The sequence below is a fragment of the Bufo gargarizans genome, chromosome 4 (assembly GCF_014858855.1).
Source record: "Bufo gargarizans isolate SCDJY-AF-19 chromosome 4, ASM1485885v1, whole genome shotgun sequence".
NCBI lineage: Eukaryota > Metazoa > Chordata > Amphibia > Anura > Bufonidae > Bufo > Bufo gargarizans.
Genome location: NC_058083.1, coordinates 268365600 through 268381458, shown reverse-complemented (window position 1 = coordinate 268381458; position 15859 = coordinate 268365600). Strand labels below are relative to the sequence as shown.

At 43.2% G+C, this 15859-nt stretch overlaps 1 protein-coding gene across 2 annotated transcripts in view; it reads right to left on the bottom strand.

The window, feature by feature from the left end:
* LOC122936092 (cytochrome b5 reductase 4) overlaps positions 1-15859 on the bottom strand; it is a 356825-nt gene that overhangs the window by 221761 nt on the left and 119205 nt on the right. For both annotated transcript variants that reach the window (XM_044292106.1, XM_044292107.1), the window contains exon 6: positions 13593-13644. In XM_044292106.1, the coding sequence (XP_044148041.1) occupies positions 13593-13644 (52 nt within the window). The remainder of the gene's footprint in view (positions 1-13592; positions 13645-15859) is intronic.

The window sequence follows — 15859 nt, the reverse complement described above, 5'->3', positions numbered from 1 at the left end:
TCACAAAATACATGTGTGTGTGTGTGTATTTTATTGTTAAAATTGGTATCGGTAATTGGTATCGGTGAGTACTTAAATAAAAGTATCGGTACTCGTACTTAAAAAAATGGTATCGGGACATCCCTAAAGAAAAGCCATAATTTTATCACCTTACATCACAAAAAGTGTAATAGCAAGCGATCAAAAAGGTATATGCACCCCAAAATCATACCATTAAAAGTCATCTCATCCTGCAAAAAAATGAGACTCTAACTAAGACAATCGCACAAAAAAAAAACTGTGGCTCTATGGAGACATTAAAATGATTTTTTTTGTTTCAAAAATCATATTATTGTGTAAAACCTAAATACATTTTAAAAAGTAAACATATTAGGTATCCCTTCGTCCATAACAACCTGCTCTATAAAAATAGCACATGATCTAATCTGTCAGATGAACGTTGTAAATAATAAAAAATAAAAACTGTGCTAAAACCGGTATTTTGGGTCAAATTTTCCATTTTAATCCATTTTTTCCCGTAACAAACCAAGGGTTAACAGCCAAACAAAACTCAATAGTTATTGCCCTGATTCTTTAGTTTACAGAAACACCCCATATGTGGCCGTAAACTGCTGTACGGGCACAAGGAAGGGCGCTGAAGGAAAGGAATACCATATGGATTTTGGAAGGCAGTTTTTGCTGGACATGTTTTTTTTACACCATGTCCCATTTGAAGCCCCCCCGATGCACCCCTAGAGTAGAAACTCCAAAAAGTGACCACATTTAAGAAACTACACCCCTCAAGGTATTCAAAACTGATTTTACAAACTTTGTTAACCCTTTAAGTGTTCCAGAAGAGTCAATGGCAAATGGAGATGAAATTTCTGAATTTCTATTTTTTGTTACTTTGCTTTACAAAGTGTAATATAGAGCAACCAAAAATCATATGTACCCTAAAATAGTACCAAAAAAACTGCCACCTTATCCAGTAGTTTCCAAAATGGGGTCACGTTTTTGGAGTTTCTACTCTAGGGGTGCATCAGGGGGCTTCAAATGGGACACGGTGTAAAAAAAACAGTCCAGTGAAATCTGCCTTCCAAAAACCACACGGTGCTCCTTTCCCTCTACGCCCTGACGTAGGGCCGTACAGTGGTGTACGACCACATATCGGGTGTTTCTGTAAACCGCAGAGTCAGGGCAATAAATATAGAGTTTTGTTTGGCTGTCCACTTTTGCTTTGTTAGTGGAAAAAATGGATTAAAATAGAAAATATGCCAAAAAATTTAAATTCTAAAATTTCATCTCCATTTGCCATCAACTCTTGGGGAACACCTAAAGGGTTAATGATGTTTGTAAAATCAGTTTTGAATACCTTAAGGGGTGTAGTTTCTAGAATGGGGTCACTTTTGGGTGGTTTCTGTTGTGTAAGCCTCACAAAGTGACTTCAGACCTGAACTGGTCCCTAAAAAGTGGGTTTTTGAAAATTTCAGAAAGATTTGCATCTAAACTTCTAAGGCTACTTTCACACTAGCGTTCGATCGGATCCGTTCTGAACGGATCCGATCATAATAATGCAGACGGAGGCTCCGTTCAGAACGGATCCGTCTGCATTATTTTGGCATTTAAAAGCTAAGTGTGAAAATAGCCTCGGACGGATCCGTCCAGACTTTCAATGTAAAGTCAATGGGGGACGGATCCGCTTGAAGATTGAGCCATATTGTGGCATCTTCAAACGGATCCGTCCCCATTGACTTACATTGTAAGTCTGGACGGATCCGCACGCCTCCGCACGGCCAGGCGGACACCCGAACGCTGCAAGCAGCGTTCAGCTGTCCGCCTGTCCGTGCGGAGGCGAGCGGAGCGGAGGCTGAACGCCGCCAGACTGATGCAGTCTGAGCGGATCCGCATCCATTCAGACTGCATCAGGGCTGGACGGAAGCGTTCGGGTCCGCTCGTGAGCCCCTTCAAACGGAGCTCACGAGCGGACCGACGAACGCTAGTGTGAAAGTAGCCTAAGCCTTGTCCCCAAAAAATTAAATGGCATTCCCAAAATGATTCAAACATGAAGTAGACATATGGGGAATGTAAACTAATAACTAATTTTGGAGGTATTACTATGTATTATAGAAGTAGAGAAATTGCAACTTGGAAATTTGCAAATTTTTCCAAAACTTTGGTGATTTGGGTATTTTTTTTATAAATAAAAATGAATATTTTGACTCCATTTTACCAGTGTTATGAAGTACAATATGTGACCAAAAAAACAATCTCAGAATGGCCTGGATAAGTCAAAGCGTTTTAAAGTTATCAACACATAAATTGACACTGGTCAGATTTGCAAAAAATGGTCTGGTCCTTAAAGTGAAATAAGGCTGTGTCCTTAAGGGGTTAAAGGGGCGGTCACTATGAAGGTCACTGATAAAGGGGTGGTCAATGTTAAAGGGGCAGATACTGTAAAGGTCACTGTTAAAGGGGTGGGCACTATTAAAGGGACTGACAATGTGGAGGTCAGTGTTAAAGAGGCGGGCACTGTGGCATACAGTACAGACCAAAAGTTTGGACACACCTTCTCATTCAAAGAGTTTTCTTTATTTTTATGAATATGAAAATTGTAGATTCACACCGAAGGCATCAAAACTATGAATTAACACATCTGGAATTATATACATAACAAAAAAGTGTGAAACAACTGAAAATATGTCATATTCTAGGTTCTTCAAAGTAGCCACCTTTTGCTTTGATTACTGCTTTGCACACTCTTGGCATTCTCTTGATGAGCTTCAAGAGGTAGTCACCAGAAATGGTTTTCACTTCACAGGTGTGCCCTGTCAGGTTTAATAAGTGGGATTTCTTGCCTTATAAATGGGGTTGGGACCATCAGTTGCGTTGTGGAGAAGTCAGGTGGATACACAGCTGATAGTCCTACTGAATAGACTGTTAGAATTTGTATTATGGCAAGAAAAAAGCAGCTAAGTAAAGAAAAACGAGTAGCCATCATTACTTTAAGAAATGAAAGTCAGTCAGTCCGAAAAATTGGGAAAACTTTGAAAGTGTCCCCAAGTGCAGCCACAAAAGCCATCAAGCACTACAAAGAAACTGGCTCACATGCGGACAAGAAACTGGCTCACATGCGGACCACCCCAGGAAAGGAAGACCAAGAGTCACCTCTGCTGCAGAGGATAAGTTCATCCGAGTCACCAGCCTCAGAAATCGCAGGTTAACAGCAGCTCAGATTAGAGACCAGGTCAATGCCACACAGAGTTCTAGCAGCAGACACATCTCTAGAACAACTGTTAAGAGGAGACTGTGTGAATCAGGCCTTCATGGTAGAATATCTGCTAGGAAACCACTGCTAAGTACAGGCAACAAGCAGAAGAGACTTGTTTGGGCTAAAGAACACAAGGAATGAACATTAGACCAGTGGAAATCTGTCCTTTGGTCTGATGAGTCCAAATTTGAGATCTTTGGTTCCAACCACCGTGTCTTTGTGCGACGCAGAAAAGGTGAACGGACGGACTCTACATGCCTGGTTCCAACTGTGAAGCATGGAGGAGGAGGTGTGATGGTGTGGGGGTGCTTTGCTGGTGACACTGTTGGGGATTTATTCAAAATTGAAGGCATACTGAACCAGCATGGCTACCACAGCATCTTGCAGCGGCATGCTATTCCATCCGGTTTGCGTTTAGTTGGACCATCATTTATTTTTCAACAGGACAATGACCCCAAACACACCTCCAGGCTGTGTAAGGGCTATTTGACCATGAAGGAGAGTGATGGGGTGCTGCACCAGATGACCTGGCCTCCACAGTCACTGGACCTGAACCCAATCGAGATGGTTTGGGGTGAGCTGGACCGCAGAGTGAAGGCAAAAGGGCCAACAAGTGATAAGCATCTCTGGGAACTCCTTCAAGACTGTTGGAAGACCATTTCAGATGACTACCTCTTGAAGCTCATCACGAGAATGCCAAGAGTGTGCAAAGCAGTAATCAAAGCAAAAGGTGGCTACTTTGAAGAACCTAGAATAATGACATATTTTCAGTTGTTTCACACTTTTTTGTTATGTATATAATTCCACATGTGTTAATTCATAGTTTTGATGCCTTCAGTGTGAATCTACAATTTTCATAGTCATGAAAATAAAGAAAACTCTTTGAATGAGAAGGTGTGTCCAAACTTTTGGTCTGTACTGTATATACGGCATCTGAGGTGGCTTTCCCAGTCTGGAACAGATACCCAGTGCAGAGGCAGGCTGCTGTGACATAGCTGAAGGCTGCCACATCTATGTTCTTATGGATATCCTGCCTGTGGCAGGGCTCCATAGGAACACAACGAATCTCCCTTACAGCTCATGGACGCAACCGTTGGCTGTTTTGTGGTGCACAAAATGTGGTTCCGAAAAGCACGGATACTGGCTGGCTGCAATCTGCCTTTTGCAGAATGGAATGTCCGGCTCACAGTAGAATAGTCCTATCCTTGTCAATAATGCGGATAATAATAAGACAGGTTCTATTTTTTGGCCGAATGGACATGCAGACACAGAATACCGGGGGGGGGGGGGGGGGGGGGGGGACAGACATGGAAAAATAATACATTCTGTGCATGAGCCCTTACTCTACAGGACAAGTGAACTGAAGATTGCATGTTCAGATCCCATAGGAAAGATTTTAAATAAGGAGGGCTTTTTTAAAATATAAAAATCATCCCCCTTTCTCCAAAAATAAATATATAAAATAAACAAAAAAATACAAAATATAAATGATCATTGGCACTGCCGTTTTCGAAAAAAAATGACAGTACTATTAACATATGTATTCCATACGGTTAACGAAGTAACTTAAAAAAAAATGAAAAAGGCCAATTTAACTCTTTTCATTGAATCACCTTTGAAAAAAATAATAATAAAAAGTTATCAAAAACCCATACACAGTCCAAAACTGTACAAATAAAAACTACACATCACAAAGCAAAAAATTAGCAATAAATCATAAAAAAAAGATATGGGGATCAAAATATGATGATGCAAAGGTTGCATCACTAATTGTACTGTGGCAGTATTTTTTTTTTTTTTTACATTTTACCTCAAAATCACCTAGTCCTGAAGGGGTTAAAGGGGATGTCCTGCTATATATATTGATGACCAATCCTCAGGATAGTTCATCAATTTTAGATCTGCGGTGATCCAACATCCGGCACCCCCGCCAATCGGGCATTTGAAAACAAGTACTCTTTCCGTTCAAGTGAATAGACTGAGTACTTGTCGTTACACTGCACGAAAGGCAGTGTAATGAACAGGAAGCAGCACTCACATGGAGCGCCGCCTCCTAGCTGATTGGCTGGGGTGCCGGACACCACCGATTTAATATTGGTGACCTATCCTCACGATAGATCATCAATATATGCGGCAGGACTACCCATTTAAAGGCTATGTACACCTTTTAGTGGCGATTTTTTTAATTATTGCATTGTACTCATTTTGAGCTAAAAAATTTTTTTTTCAATTGGTCTATATTAAACATGATGAGCTATTTTCCCTGCATAGTGTTGAGTTTATCTACCAGCCTTATTTCTGATTCGTCAGATGATGGGCTCCTTATCTCTGCTCTTTGACATCATAAACACTTATTTTACTGATAAGAATAAGTGTTCATGAATTTTTAGTAATTTAGAGTGAGGCTGGTTTCACAGGCATTGAACTCGCAGCATGTGACTGCGGAAGCTCGCGTACTGACCTCCCTAGCACTGATGGGTGCACATAACATTATATTGATTTATAATTATGTCAGTGTTATACAATACATTCCAGAACTCTAAGGGTTACATAGTATCATAAATCAATATAATGCTATTCGACCAAGTCAGTGCTAGGGGAGTCAGTACAGGAGCTTCGGCAGACACATGCTGCGAGTTCAATACATCGAAATTGCTTGTGTGAAACCAGCCATAAGGCTGGGTTCACACCTGAGCGTTTTACAGCGCGTTCCTACGCGCTGTAAAACGCTCAACAAGGAGAAACCAATGATTCCCTATGGGAATGGTTCTCACCTGGGCGTTTTACAGCGCGTACGATCGCGCTGTAAAACGCCCGACGCATAATCAAGTACTTGAGCTTCTTTGGGGCGTTTTGACGCACGTTTGTGGCCATAGGACACTGCAGTCAATCACACAAACGCGCGTCAAACGCGTGTTTACTATTACAAAAAACGCGCATAAAAACGCTTTGAGAAACGCTCAGGTGTGAAAGCAGGGTAAAGGTTATTAGGTGACATGCACAGAGTATCAGTCACACAGCTAGAAAGAATGGCTCAATATTTTTAATAAAGACCAATTGAAAAAAAATCTTTATTTTATGCAATCATAAAAAAATTGCGCATAGCCTTTAAACATATTAAGAAAAATAAAATATATAGATACATACGTATTTATATACAAGTATGTATATATGTATACACACACACACACTGAAGATAAATCTTCTCTATCAACTTTGGATGTTCTTTTCTGAGCCTACCATGTTTATTACGGTTATCGGCGAATCAGGGTTCCACGGCGGAGAGGGAGCGTGAGAAAGAGAGACCAAATCCAAGGGAGATAAATGGATTCCATTTTTTTTTTGCTAGAGCAGAAATATGGGAAAAGTTATTGAAGCGCAAATGTGGGACAAATTATTAAAGCGCAAATGTGGGACAAATTATTAAAGCGCAAATGTGGGACAAATTATTAAAGCGCAAATGTGGGACAAATTATTAAAGCGCAAATGTGGGACAAATTATTAAAGCGCAAATGTGGGACAAATTATTAAAGCGCAAATGTGGGACAAATTATTAAAGCGCAAATGTGGGACAAATTATTAAAGCGCAAATGTGGGACAAATTATTAAAGCGCAAATGTGGGACAAATTATTAAAGCGCAAATGTGGGACAAATTATTGAAGTGCAAATGTAGGACAACTTGTTAAAGTTTAAGCATTGAATGAAAGGAGGTGGCGCGCATCAATTAAAGAAGAGTGGTACATCACACCTAAACATTTGTGAATTACACCCGAAAATGTAACAGACAAATTTGTGAATCTTTTTAACCTGTCTACTAGGTATAGCAGTGGTACATCACACCCAAAAATTGGTGAATTTCACCCGGAAATGTAACAGACAAATTAGTGATTTTTTTTTACCTGTGTACTAGGTTTAGCAGTGGTATATCACATCCAAAGATTGGTGAATCTCACCCGAAAATTTAACAGACAAAGTAGTGAAATGACATAAAATAAAATACGTACAAATAAAAAAAAAAAAAATTGATTTATGAGGTGGAGGCCCATATAGAGTAGGAGTTTGAGGAGGTGGTGGACGTAGCGGTGTAGGTGGAAGCAGGACGAGGCAGCCAACACTGGTTTTTGGCTTTAATTTTTATAAAAAAAATAAAATTAGGGTACACTCCAAAAAAGTGTGAAATATCCAAAATACAAGAATGAGCAATTGCGCTGCAGTATAACAATGGCTGGTTAAGGCCGGTATACATGTCTATTCTGCACAAGGTACGGACAAGTCCTGTGGGATCCATGTCTGGTTCATTTTAATGAATGTGAGCTTGTCCACATTGGCTGTGGCCAGGTGGCTGCGCTTGTCTGTGATAACGCCCCCTGCTGTGCTAAACACACGTTCAGATAATACACTGGCTGCATGGCAGGCCAGCACCTCCAAGGCGTAAAAGGGCAAGCTCAGGCCATGTGCCCAATTTGGAGACCCAGAAGTTGAAGGGGGCAGACCCGTCATTCAGTACGTGTAGGCATGTGCACACATACTGCTCCACCATGTTGGTGAAATGCTGCCTCCTGCTAAGATGTTCCATATCAGCTGGTGGTGCTGGTTGTTGTGGTGTACTGACAAAGCTTTTCAACATTTCCGCCATGCTAACCCTGTCTTCTGAAGTGCTGACTGTGCCCCAGCTGCGTTGGCGACCTCTTCCTCTGCCTTCGCCTTGTTCTTCAACTGTGCCCCCGCGGTCAGGTGGGAATGCCACCAGCAACGCGTCTACCAGCATGCGCTTGTACTCGCACATCTTACGATCACGCTCTAGTGAGGGAATTAAGGACGGTACGTTGTCCTTGTAACGGGGATCCAGTAGCGTGGCCACCCAGTAATCAGAACAAGTTAGAATGTGGGCAACTTGGTGGTCGTTGCGGAGACACTGCAGCATGTAATCGCTCATGTGTGCCCTGGCTGGACAATTGTGTACCTGGCGTTTGTGGGTGCAGGAACCCAACCTCGAAGCCACTTGTGAATGAATGGCCTGAAACCCTACAAAATGATCCCTCTTCCTCCTCCTCCTGTGCCACATCCTCTTCCATCATCACCAGCAGCGTTTCTTCCAGGAGGCATAGAAGTGGGATAGTTATGCTGAGAACGGCGTTATTGGCACTGGCCATGTTGGTGGAGTACTCGATACAGAGCAACAAGGAACACAGGTCTCGCATGGAGGCCCAATCATTGGTCGTGAAGTGGTGCTGTTCCTCAGAGCGACTCACCCGTGCGTGCTGCAGATGAAACTCCACTATGGCCTGCTGCTGCTCGCACAATCTGGCCAGCATGTGCAAGGCAGAGTTCCGACTTGTGGGCACGTCGCATATGAGGCAGTGATCAGGAAGGCCGAAGTTACATTTCAGCGCTGACAGACGAGCAGCAGGGTGAGAACGCCGAAAGCGCGCACAGACGGCCCGCACTTTATGCAGCAGCTCTGACATATTGACAATTTTTAGGGAATCTCTGCACCACCAAATTCAGCACATGCGCCAGGCAGGGGATGTGCGGCAAACCAGCTAGTCCCAGAGCTGCTACGATATTTCGCCCATTATCGCACACCACCAGGCCGGGCTTGAGGCTCACTAGCACCAACCACTCATCGGTCTGTTGTTCAAAGCCCGTCCACAGCTCCTGTGTGGTGTGGAGTTTGTCCCCCAAACAGATACGTTTTAAAACTGCCTTCTGTCGTTTATCCCTGGCTGTGCTGAAGTTGGTGGTGAAGGTGTTACGCTGACTGGATGAGGAGCCGGTAGAGCATGAGAAAGCGGAGTAGGAGGAGGAAGCAACAGGAGGCAAACTGAAGCGCCCTGCAATCCTCGGTGGTGGAAGGACATGCACCAAACTGCTATCCGCCTCAGGCCCATTATGGAGATATAACGTCCCTGACCGTGCTTACTGGTCCACGTATCCGTAGTGAGGTGCACCTTGCCACAGATAGCGTTGCGCAGTGCACACCTGATTTTGTCCCCCACTTGGTTGTGCAGGGAAGGGATAGCTCGTCTGGAAAAGTAGTGGCGGCTGGGCACGACGTACTGTGGGACAGCCACCGCCATAAGGCTTTTAAAACTCTCCATCTCCACCAGATGGAATTACAGCATTTCAAAGGACAGTAATTTAGAAATGCTGGCATTCGGGACTAGGGATCGAGGGTGGGTAGGGGGGGTACTTCCTCTTCCTCTCCAGTGTTTGGGAGATGGAGAGCTGCACTCTTCCGTGGGACATTGTGGAGATGTTTGGTGACCCAGGTGGTGGTGTTGCTGGCAGATCCTCTGTTTGCGGGGTGGCAGGAGCCACTGTCACTCCAGAGGTGGATGAAGAGGCAGAGACTGCAGCAGAAGAGGAAGCAGGATATGCCAGAGACCTTTCTTTGTTTTTGAGGTGTCTACTCCACTGCAGCTCGTGCTTTTCACTTAAATGCCTGGTCATGCAGGTTGTGCTCAGGTTGAGAACGTTTATGCCTCGCTTCATGCTCCGATTGCACAGCGTACAAACCACTTGTGTCTTGTCGTCAGCACATTGTCTGAAGAACTGTCACGCCAGGGAACTCCTTGGAGCTGTCTTTGGTGTGCTCGGTCCCTTGCTGCAGTGGGCAGTAGCAGGCACACTGTCTAGGGGATGGTCACTCCGCTTTTGCACCCTGCTCCCTCTTCTGCTGTGCTGGTGGCTCTGTGCGACCACCGCCTCTTCCTCCAAACTACATAGGTCACTCGCATGATCTTGATTCCATCTGGGGTCGAGGACCTCATGGTCCTCCACATTATCTTCCACCCAGTCTTCACCCCTGCCCTCCTTGTCAGTCTGCACACTTTCAAAAGCCCCAGCAGTTGGCCCCTGTGTTTCATCATCATCCGAGACGTGCTGAGATAGTCCTCCCATGTACTCATCTTGAAACATAAGTGGTTGGGCATCGGTGCACTCAATCTCTTCCACTTCTGGGGTAGGGATAAGTGGATGGCCCTGGGAAACCCTGCTAACAGAGAACATCAAAAAGCAGAAGAGACTGCTGCATGACTTGGGGCTAGACTGCTTGGCTGATTTGCACGGGGGTGAGGTTAAAGATTGATGGACATCGGCTGCAGGTGCCAACTCTGATCTTTCAGCAGGAGACAATGTGAAGGAACTGGAGGCACTGTCAGCAACCCAATCGCCTGTACTTGTTCTGGCCTCACCATTCGTAGAGCCGCATTAGGCCCGACCAAATACCACTGCAGGTTCTGTCGCCTACTCACACCTGAGAAAGGGGTTTCACTTGTGCGTGTAGCTGGCACAGATCGACCACGTCCTCTCCCTGCAACAGGAGCTCCACCAGCAGCACCACGACCTGGGCCACGTCCCCGATTTGACGCTCTCCTCATATTTCTTAAATTTAGGATCTTGCCCTAAATGGGTGTTTAATAGCAGAATAGAACGACAGTATGTAAAGGTTGCATCTCACACGTACAGATGCAGACTAGGCCTCAATTAACGTTTTTTTGCCCAAAAAGGGTGTTTTATTAATAGAAGAATATAACCACAGTATACAGACGTGGACAAAATTGTTGGTACCCTTTGGTCAATGAAAGAAAAAGTCACAATGGTCACAGAAATAACTTTAATCTGACAAAAGTAATAATAAATTAAAATTCTATAAATGTTAACCAATGAAAGTCAGACATTGTTTTTCAACCATGCTTCAACAGAATTATGTAAAAAAATAAACTCATGAAACAGGCATGGACAAAAATGATGGTACCCCTAACTTAATATTTTGTTGCGCAACCTTTTGAGGCAATCACTGCAATCAAACGCTTCCTGTAACTGTCAATGAGACATCTGCACCTCTCAGCAGGTATTTTGGCCCACTCCTCATGAGCAAACTGCTCCAGTTGTGTCCGGTTTGAAGGGTGCCTTTTCCAGACTGCATGTTTCAGCTCCTTCCAAAGATGCTCAATAGGATTGAGGTCAGGGCTCATAGAAGGCCACTTTAGAATAGTCCAATTTTTTCCTCTTAGCCATTCTTGGGTGTTTTTAGCGGTGTGTTTTGGGTCATTGTCCTGTTGCAAGACCCATGACCTGCGACTGAGACCAAGCTTTCTGACACTGGCTAGTACATTTCTCTCTAGAATTCCTTGATAGTCTTGAGATTTCCACTTTTTTGCCCAAAATGGTTGTTTTGCAAATATCTGACTAGAACCACAGTATTTAAAGGGTGCATCTCACAATGACATATGCAGCAAAGGCTGCAAAATTAAGTTTTTTGGCCGAAAATGGGTGTTTGTTTAATAACAGAATATGACAGCAGTATATAAACCTTGAATTTCACACATTCGGATGCAGTAAGTGCTGTAAAATTGTGTACTTGGCCCAAAAAGGGTGTCTTATTAAAGAGGACCTTTCACCGATTATTACACTGTGAACTAAGTATACAGACATGTAGAGCGGCGCCCGGGGATCTCACTGCACTTACTATTATCCCTGGGCGCCGCTCCGTTCTCCTGCTATGCCCTCCGGTATCTCCGGTCACAAAGTTATGGTAGGAGGAGTCTGCCCTTGTTCTTTTGTCGCGCTGGCCAATCTCATTGCAGAGCTCACAGCCTGGGAGAAAATTTTGGTTGTTTTTCAAATAACTGAATATAACCACAATATCTAAAGGGTATATCTCACACGTCCTGATCCAGACTAGCCAGCAATTACGTTTTTTTGCCCAAAATGGTTGTTTTTCAAATAACTGAATAGAACCACAGTATGTAAAGGGTGTATCTCACAATGACATATGCAGCAAAGGCTGCAAAATTCAGTTTTTGGTCCAAAATGGGTGTTTGTTTAATAATAGAATATGACAGCAGTATATAAACCTTGAATTTCACACGTTCGGATGCAGCAAGGGCTGTAAAAACCCAGAAAATTATGGCTGCATTTCTAGCTTAAATTGCACACTGAATAATCATGCAAAGGCACCAGATGTTGGATATTGCCAAAAATTGGTGTTTTTTCAAAGCCAGAAAATTATTTTATTTTTTAAAACTTGTTTTTAACAATCACAGATGCAGCAAGGGCTGCAATATAAAGTATTTTGCAAAAAAAATGTTGTTTTTTTAATAACAGAATATGAAAGCTGTATATAATGATTGAATTTCACACGTGCAGATGCAGCTAGGGCTGTAAAATAGTGTATTTTTTTTTCTAGCTTAAATTGCACACTGACTAATCCTGCAAATGCACCAGATGTTGTCTATTGCCAAAAAAGGGTCTTTTTTTTAAACCAGATTATTAGTGCAGTATTTCAAGCTTGGATTTGAATGTCACAAAAGCTCAGATGCAGTGCTGGTGCACTGGGCTTGCCTAAAATGGCCGCCGCCGCTGCCCACCTAACTAACAGACGGATAAAAGTAATTTTTTTCTGTCACTAAGCTCAGGGCAGGGTAAAAAGATTGTGCCCTGCACCCACACAACTAAATCTATGTAGATCGCTGAGTTAAATTGGAGTTCTGATCACAGATTCTTTCCTATTCTCTCCCTGAAAGCACCAGCAGCATCCTCTCCCTACACTGGTAACAGCACAGTGACGTGTAGCGCTACGTGACTCCAGCTTATATAGAGGCTGGGTCACATGCTGCACTGGCCAATAACAGCCATGCCAATAGTAGGCATGGCTGTGACGGCTTCTAAGGTCACAGAGTTAAATGCCTTTCAAAAAGCGCAAAGAAATCGCCAAACACCGAACCCGAACGTTTACTGAAATATTCGGGTTCGAGTCCGGGGTCCAAAAATCCTAAAGTTCGGTAGGAATCCGAACTTTACAGATGCAACGTGTGTGGCATTGTTCTGTGTGATCAAACTGCACATGGGAGCAAAACTGAAAGTGTTGCGTTTATATTTTTGCTCAGTGTGTGTGTGTGTACATATATATATATTTATATAAGCCAATGCCACAGTTTACTATAACTATATAAAATACAAATGCGGGGGACTCAGGAGGGTTTTATTGCAGAGGAGTTCTGTGACTCATAGGCAATTATCCGCCACCACAAGCTGCTGACTCATATTAGACGCCACTGACAGGAGCAGCCTGCACATACTCTGCTCTAACAGGTCTACAGCACAGGCGCAGATAGACTGCACAGAGGATCTGGCATGGACGAGCTAGCCATGGACAAATTCAGCTGCAGGGCAGAGCAGGGCTCAGGGGGTGTGGCTTCAAATAGGAGAAAAAAAACACACAGATCTGCTTTATGACATCTATTAGGAAGTTTACTTTTCCACTGCCTCCCACACACTAATAGCAAATACATAGAGAATGCACAAACCATTTAATAAAGAGTCACATATTGTACTAACCTTGGCTTAAATGCTTTACCAGCCTCCTGTTTAGCACTGCTAGGAAGCAAGCCTAAATAATAAAGGAAAGAAAAAGAAATATAGTCTGCTAAACAAGTCATGGATACAAAGCCCTTAAGGAAATGTCCCTGCAAGGTTACTGCCTCAAAAAACTCAATATAGACAATATTCTCAACATTCAAGAAATTTACAATGTTAGGGTCCATTCACACGTCCGTAGAATGGGTCTGCATCCATTCCGCAATTCTGCGGAATGGGTGCGGACCCATTCATTCACTATGGGAAAGGAATGGATGCAGACAGCACACAGTGTGCTGTCCACATCCGCATTTCTGGAGCGCGCCCCGATCTTCCGGTCTGCGGCTCCGGAAAAAAAAATGCCCTATTCTTGCGGACAAGAAAAGGCAGTTCTATTGGGTGACGGCCAAGTGTATTGTGGATCGGCAATACACTACGGACGTGTGAATGGAACCTTACACTCATTCAAATCAGAAGAAGTGTTTGCAGCATGCTACACAAAGACAAGGTTAGGGTGCCCACACACAACAGTCATTCTTATCATCAATATGACTGGAAAACGGCGGATCAGTCGTCTGTTCCAATTTCTGTCCGCAAAACATGGAAGTATATGAGCGTACATATGGCATCTGTGTTTTTGACCCTGAACCTAATAATTTTAATGAATGAGTCACAGATGGGAAACAGACAAGAATAGTGCATGTTGAGAGTTTCTTAGCATGGACACAGACCAGAACTCCGCAAAAGGAGGGTATAATAAGGGCACACAGACAGTGACACACAGGTCATAAACCTCTCGTCACGTGTACAGACTAAGTTAGAGATTGGTCTTTTAAAAAGAGGTCTTTCATTTGTACCCACCACTGAGTTCACACCATTCTTCTGGGTAAAAGATTTGAACCTATTCTGTCGAAAGCTAAAATGGCATAAGTTCTTCAAGCATTCCAATAGACAATCATGTGGGGGTTTGGGGATCTGTGAGAATGACTTTGTGGATTTACAGGTCTTCATGGAACTTTGGGAAGAGAGCTCCCGCATTCCAGGAGAAATTTCACTTCACTGATCTCCGTCCAGGGAGTACCAAATTGCCAACACCCTTTAATTATAAGCATATCGATATCTTTCTTTAGCTAGTCGTCTCCAAGCTTGAAAATCTAAAAATTAGGCACCCACTTAACTATAATCTAACAAGAGGTGAGAGGGAGGCACTAAAGTCATTGGAAAAAGATAAATCAATTATCAAGCCATTGGATAAAAGGTGGCAATCTTGTAATTTTTTAACACAAGAAATATCAGATGTGCCATGACAAAGGACGGAGGAGGCTACTGTGTAATATGGACAGACCCCACGCCCCTTTTTTAAGTGGAGTTAGAAACAATCCTGAATGTCGGGATAACCAAGAAGGTCATTAACAAAGCTAAATATAAATTCATCCTTCCTAAGGATGCAGCTAGCAACCTTCTACGCACTCCACAAAATCCACAACTCCTTGAAAGGACACCCAATTGTATCAGGGGTTAATTCTCTAACGCATAATTGCGGTCTATACCTGGACCAGGTCCTCAGACAATTCGTTCTGGCCCTCCCATCGTATACCCGAGATACGATGGACTTCCTCTTGAAGATTGAAACCCTAACTGTGAACCCCTCATGCCTCTTAGCCAGCATTGACGTAGAATACCTCTATAGCTCAATTCCACATGACAAGGGACTGTCTGCTGTAGCCTATTATCTTAGCATGAGGGGTACACAATTTGGGGCCCACAATCAGTTCATCCTCTCTCTATTAGAGTTTATCCTCACTCACAATTTCTTTGTGTTCAACTTCCATTTCTACCACCAGCTCAGGGGGACTGCGATGGGGAGCCCCTGTTCCCCCATGTATGCAAATCTCTTCCGGGGCTGGTGGGACGACACTGTCGCATTTCCAGATAAACAAACATGGTGGAGTAATAAAGTCTCATTCTGGACAAGATACATTGATGACATTTTTGTAATCAGGAACGGGAATAGAGAGGATTTTAATAAATTCATTGATACATTAAACATGAGTAAAATTGGTCAGAAATTCACTTATGAAATTCAAGACGAGCAAATCACCTTTTTGGATGCGAGGGTGAAAAACTGATGACCACACTGTTCAGGAAACCCACAGCAATAAATTCAATTTTACATTGGGATACTTACCATTCCCCGGCCGTAAAAAGAGGCATCCCCAAAGCCCAATATTTGCAGGTTCAGAGGAACT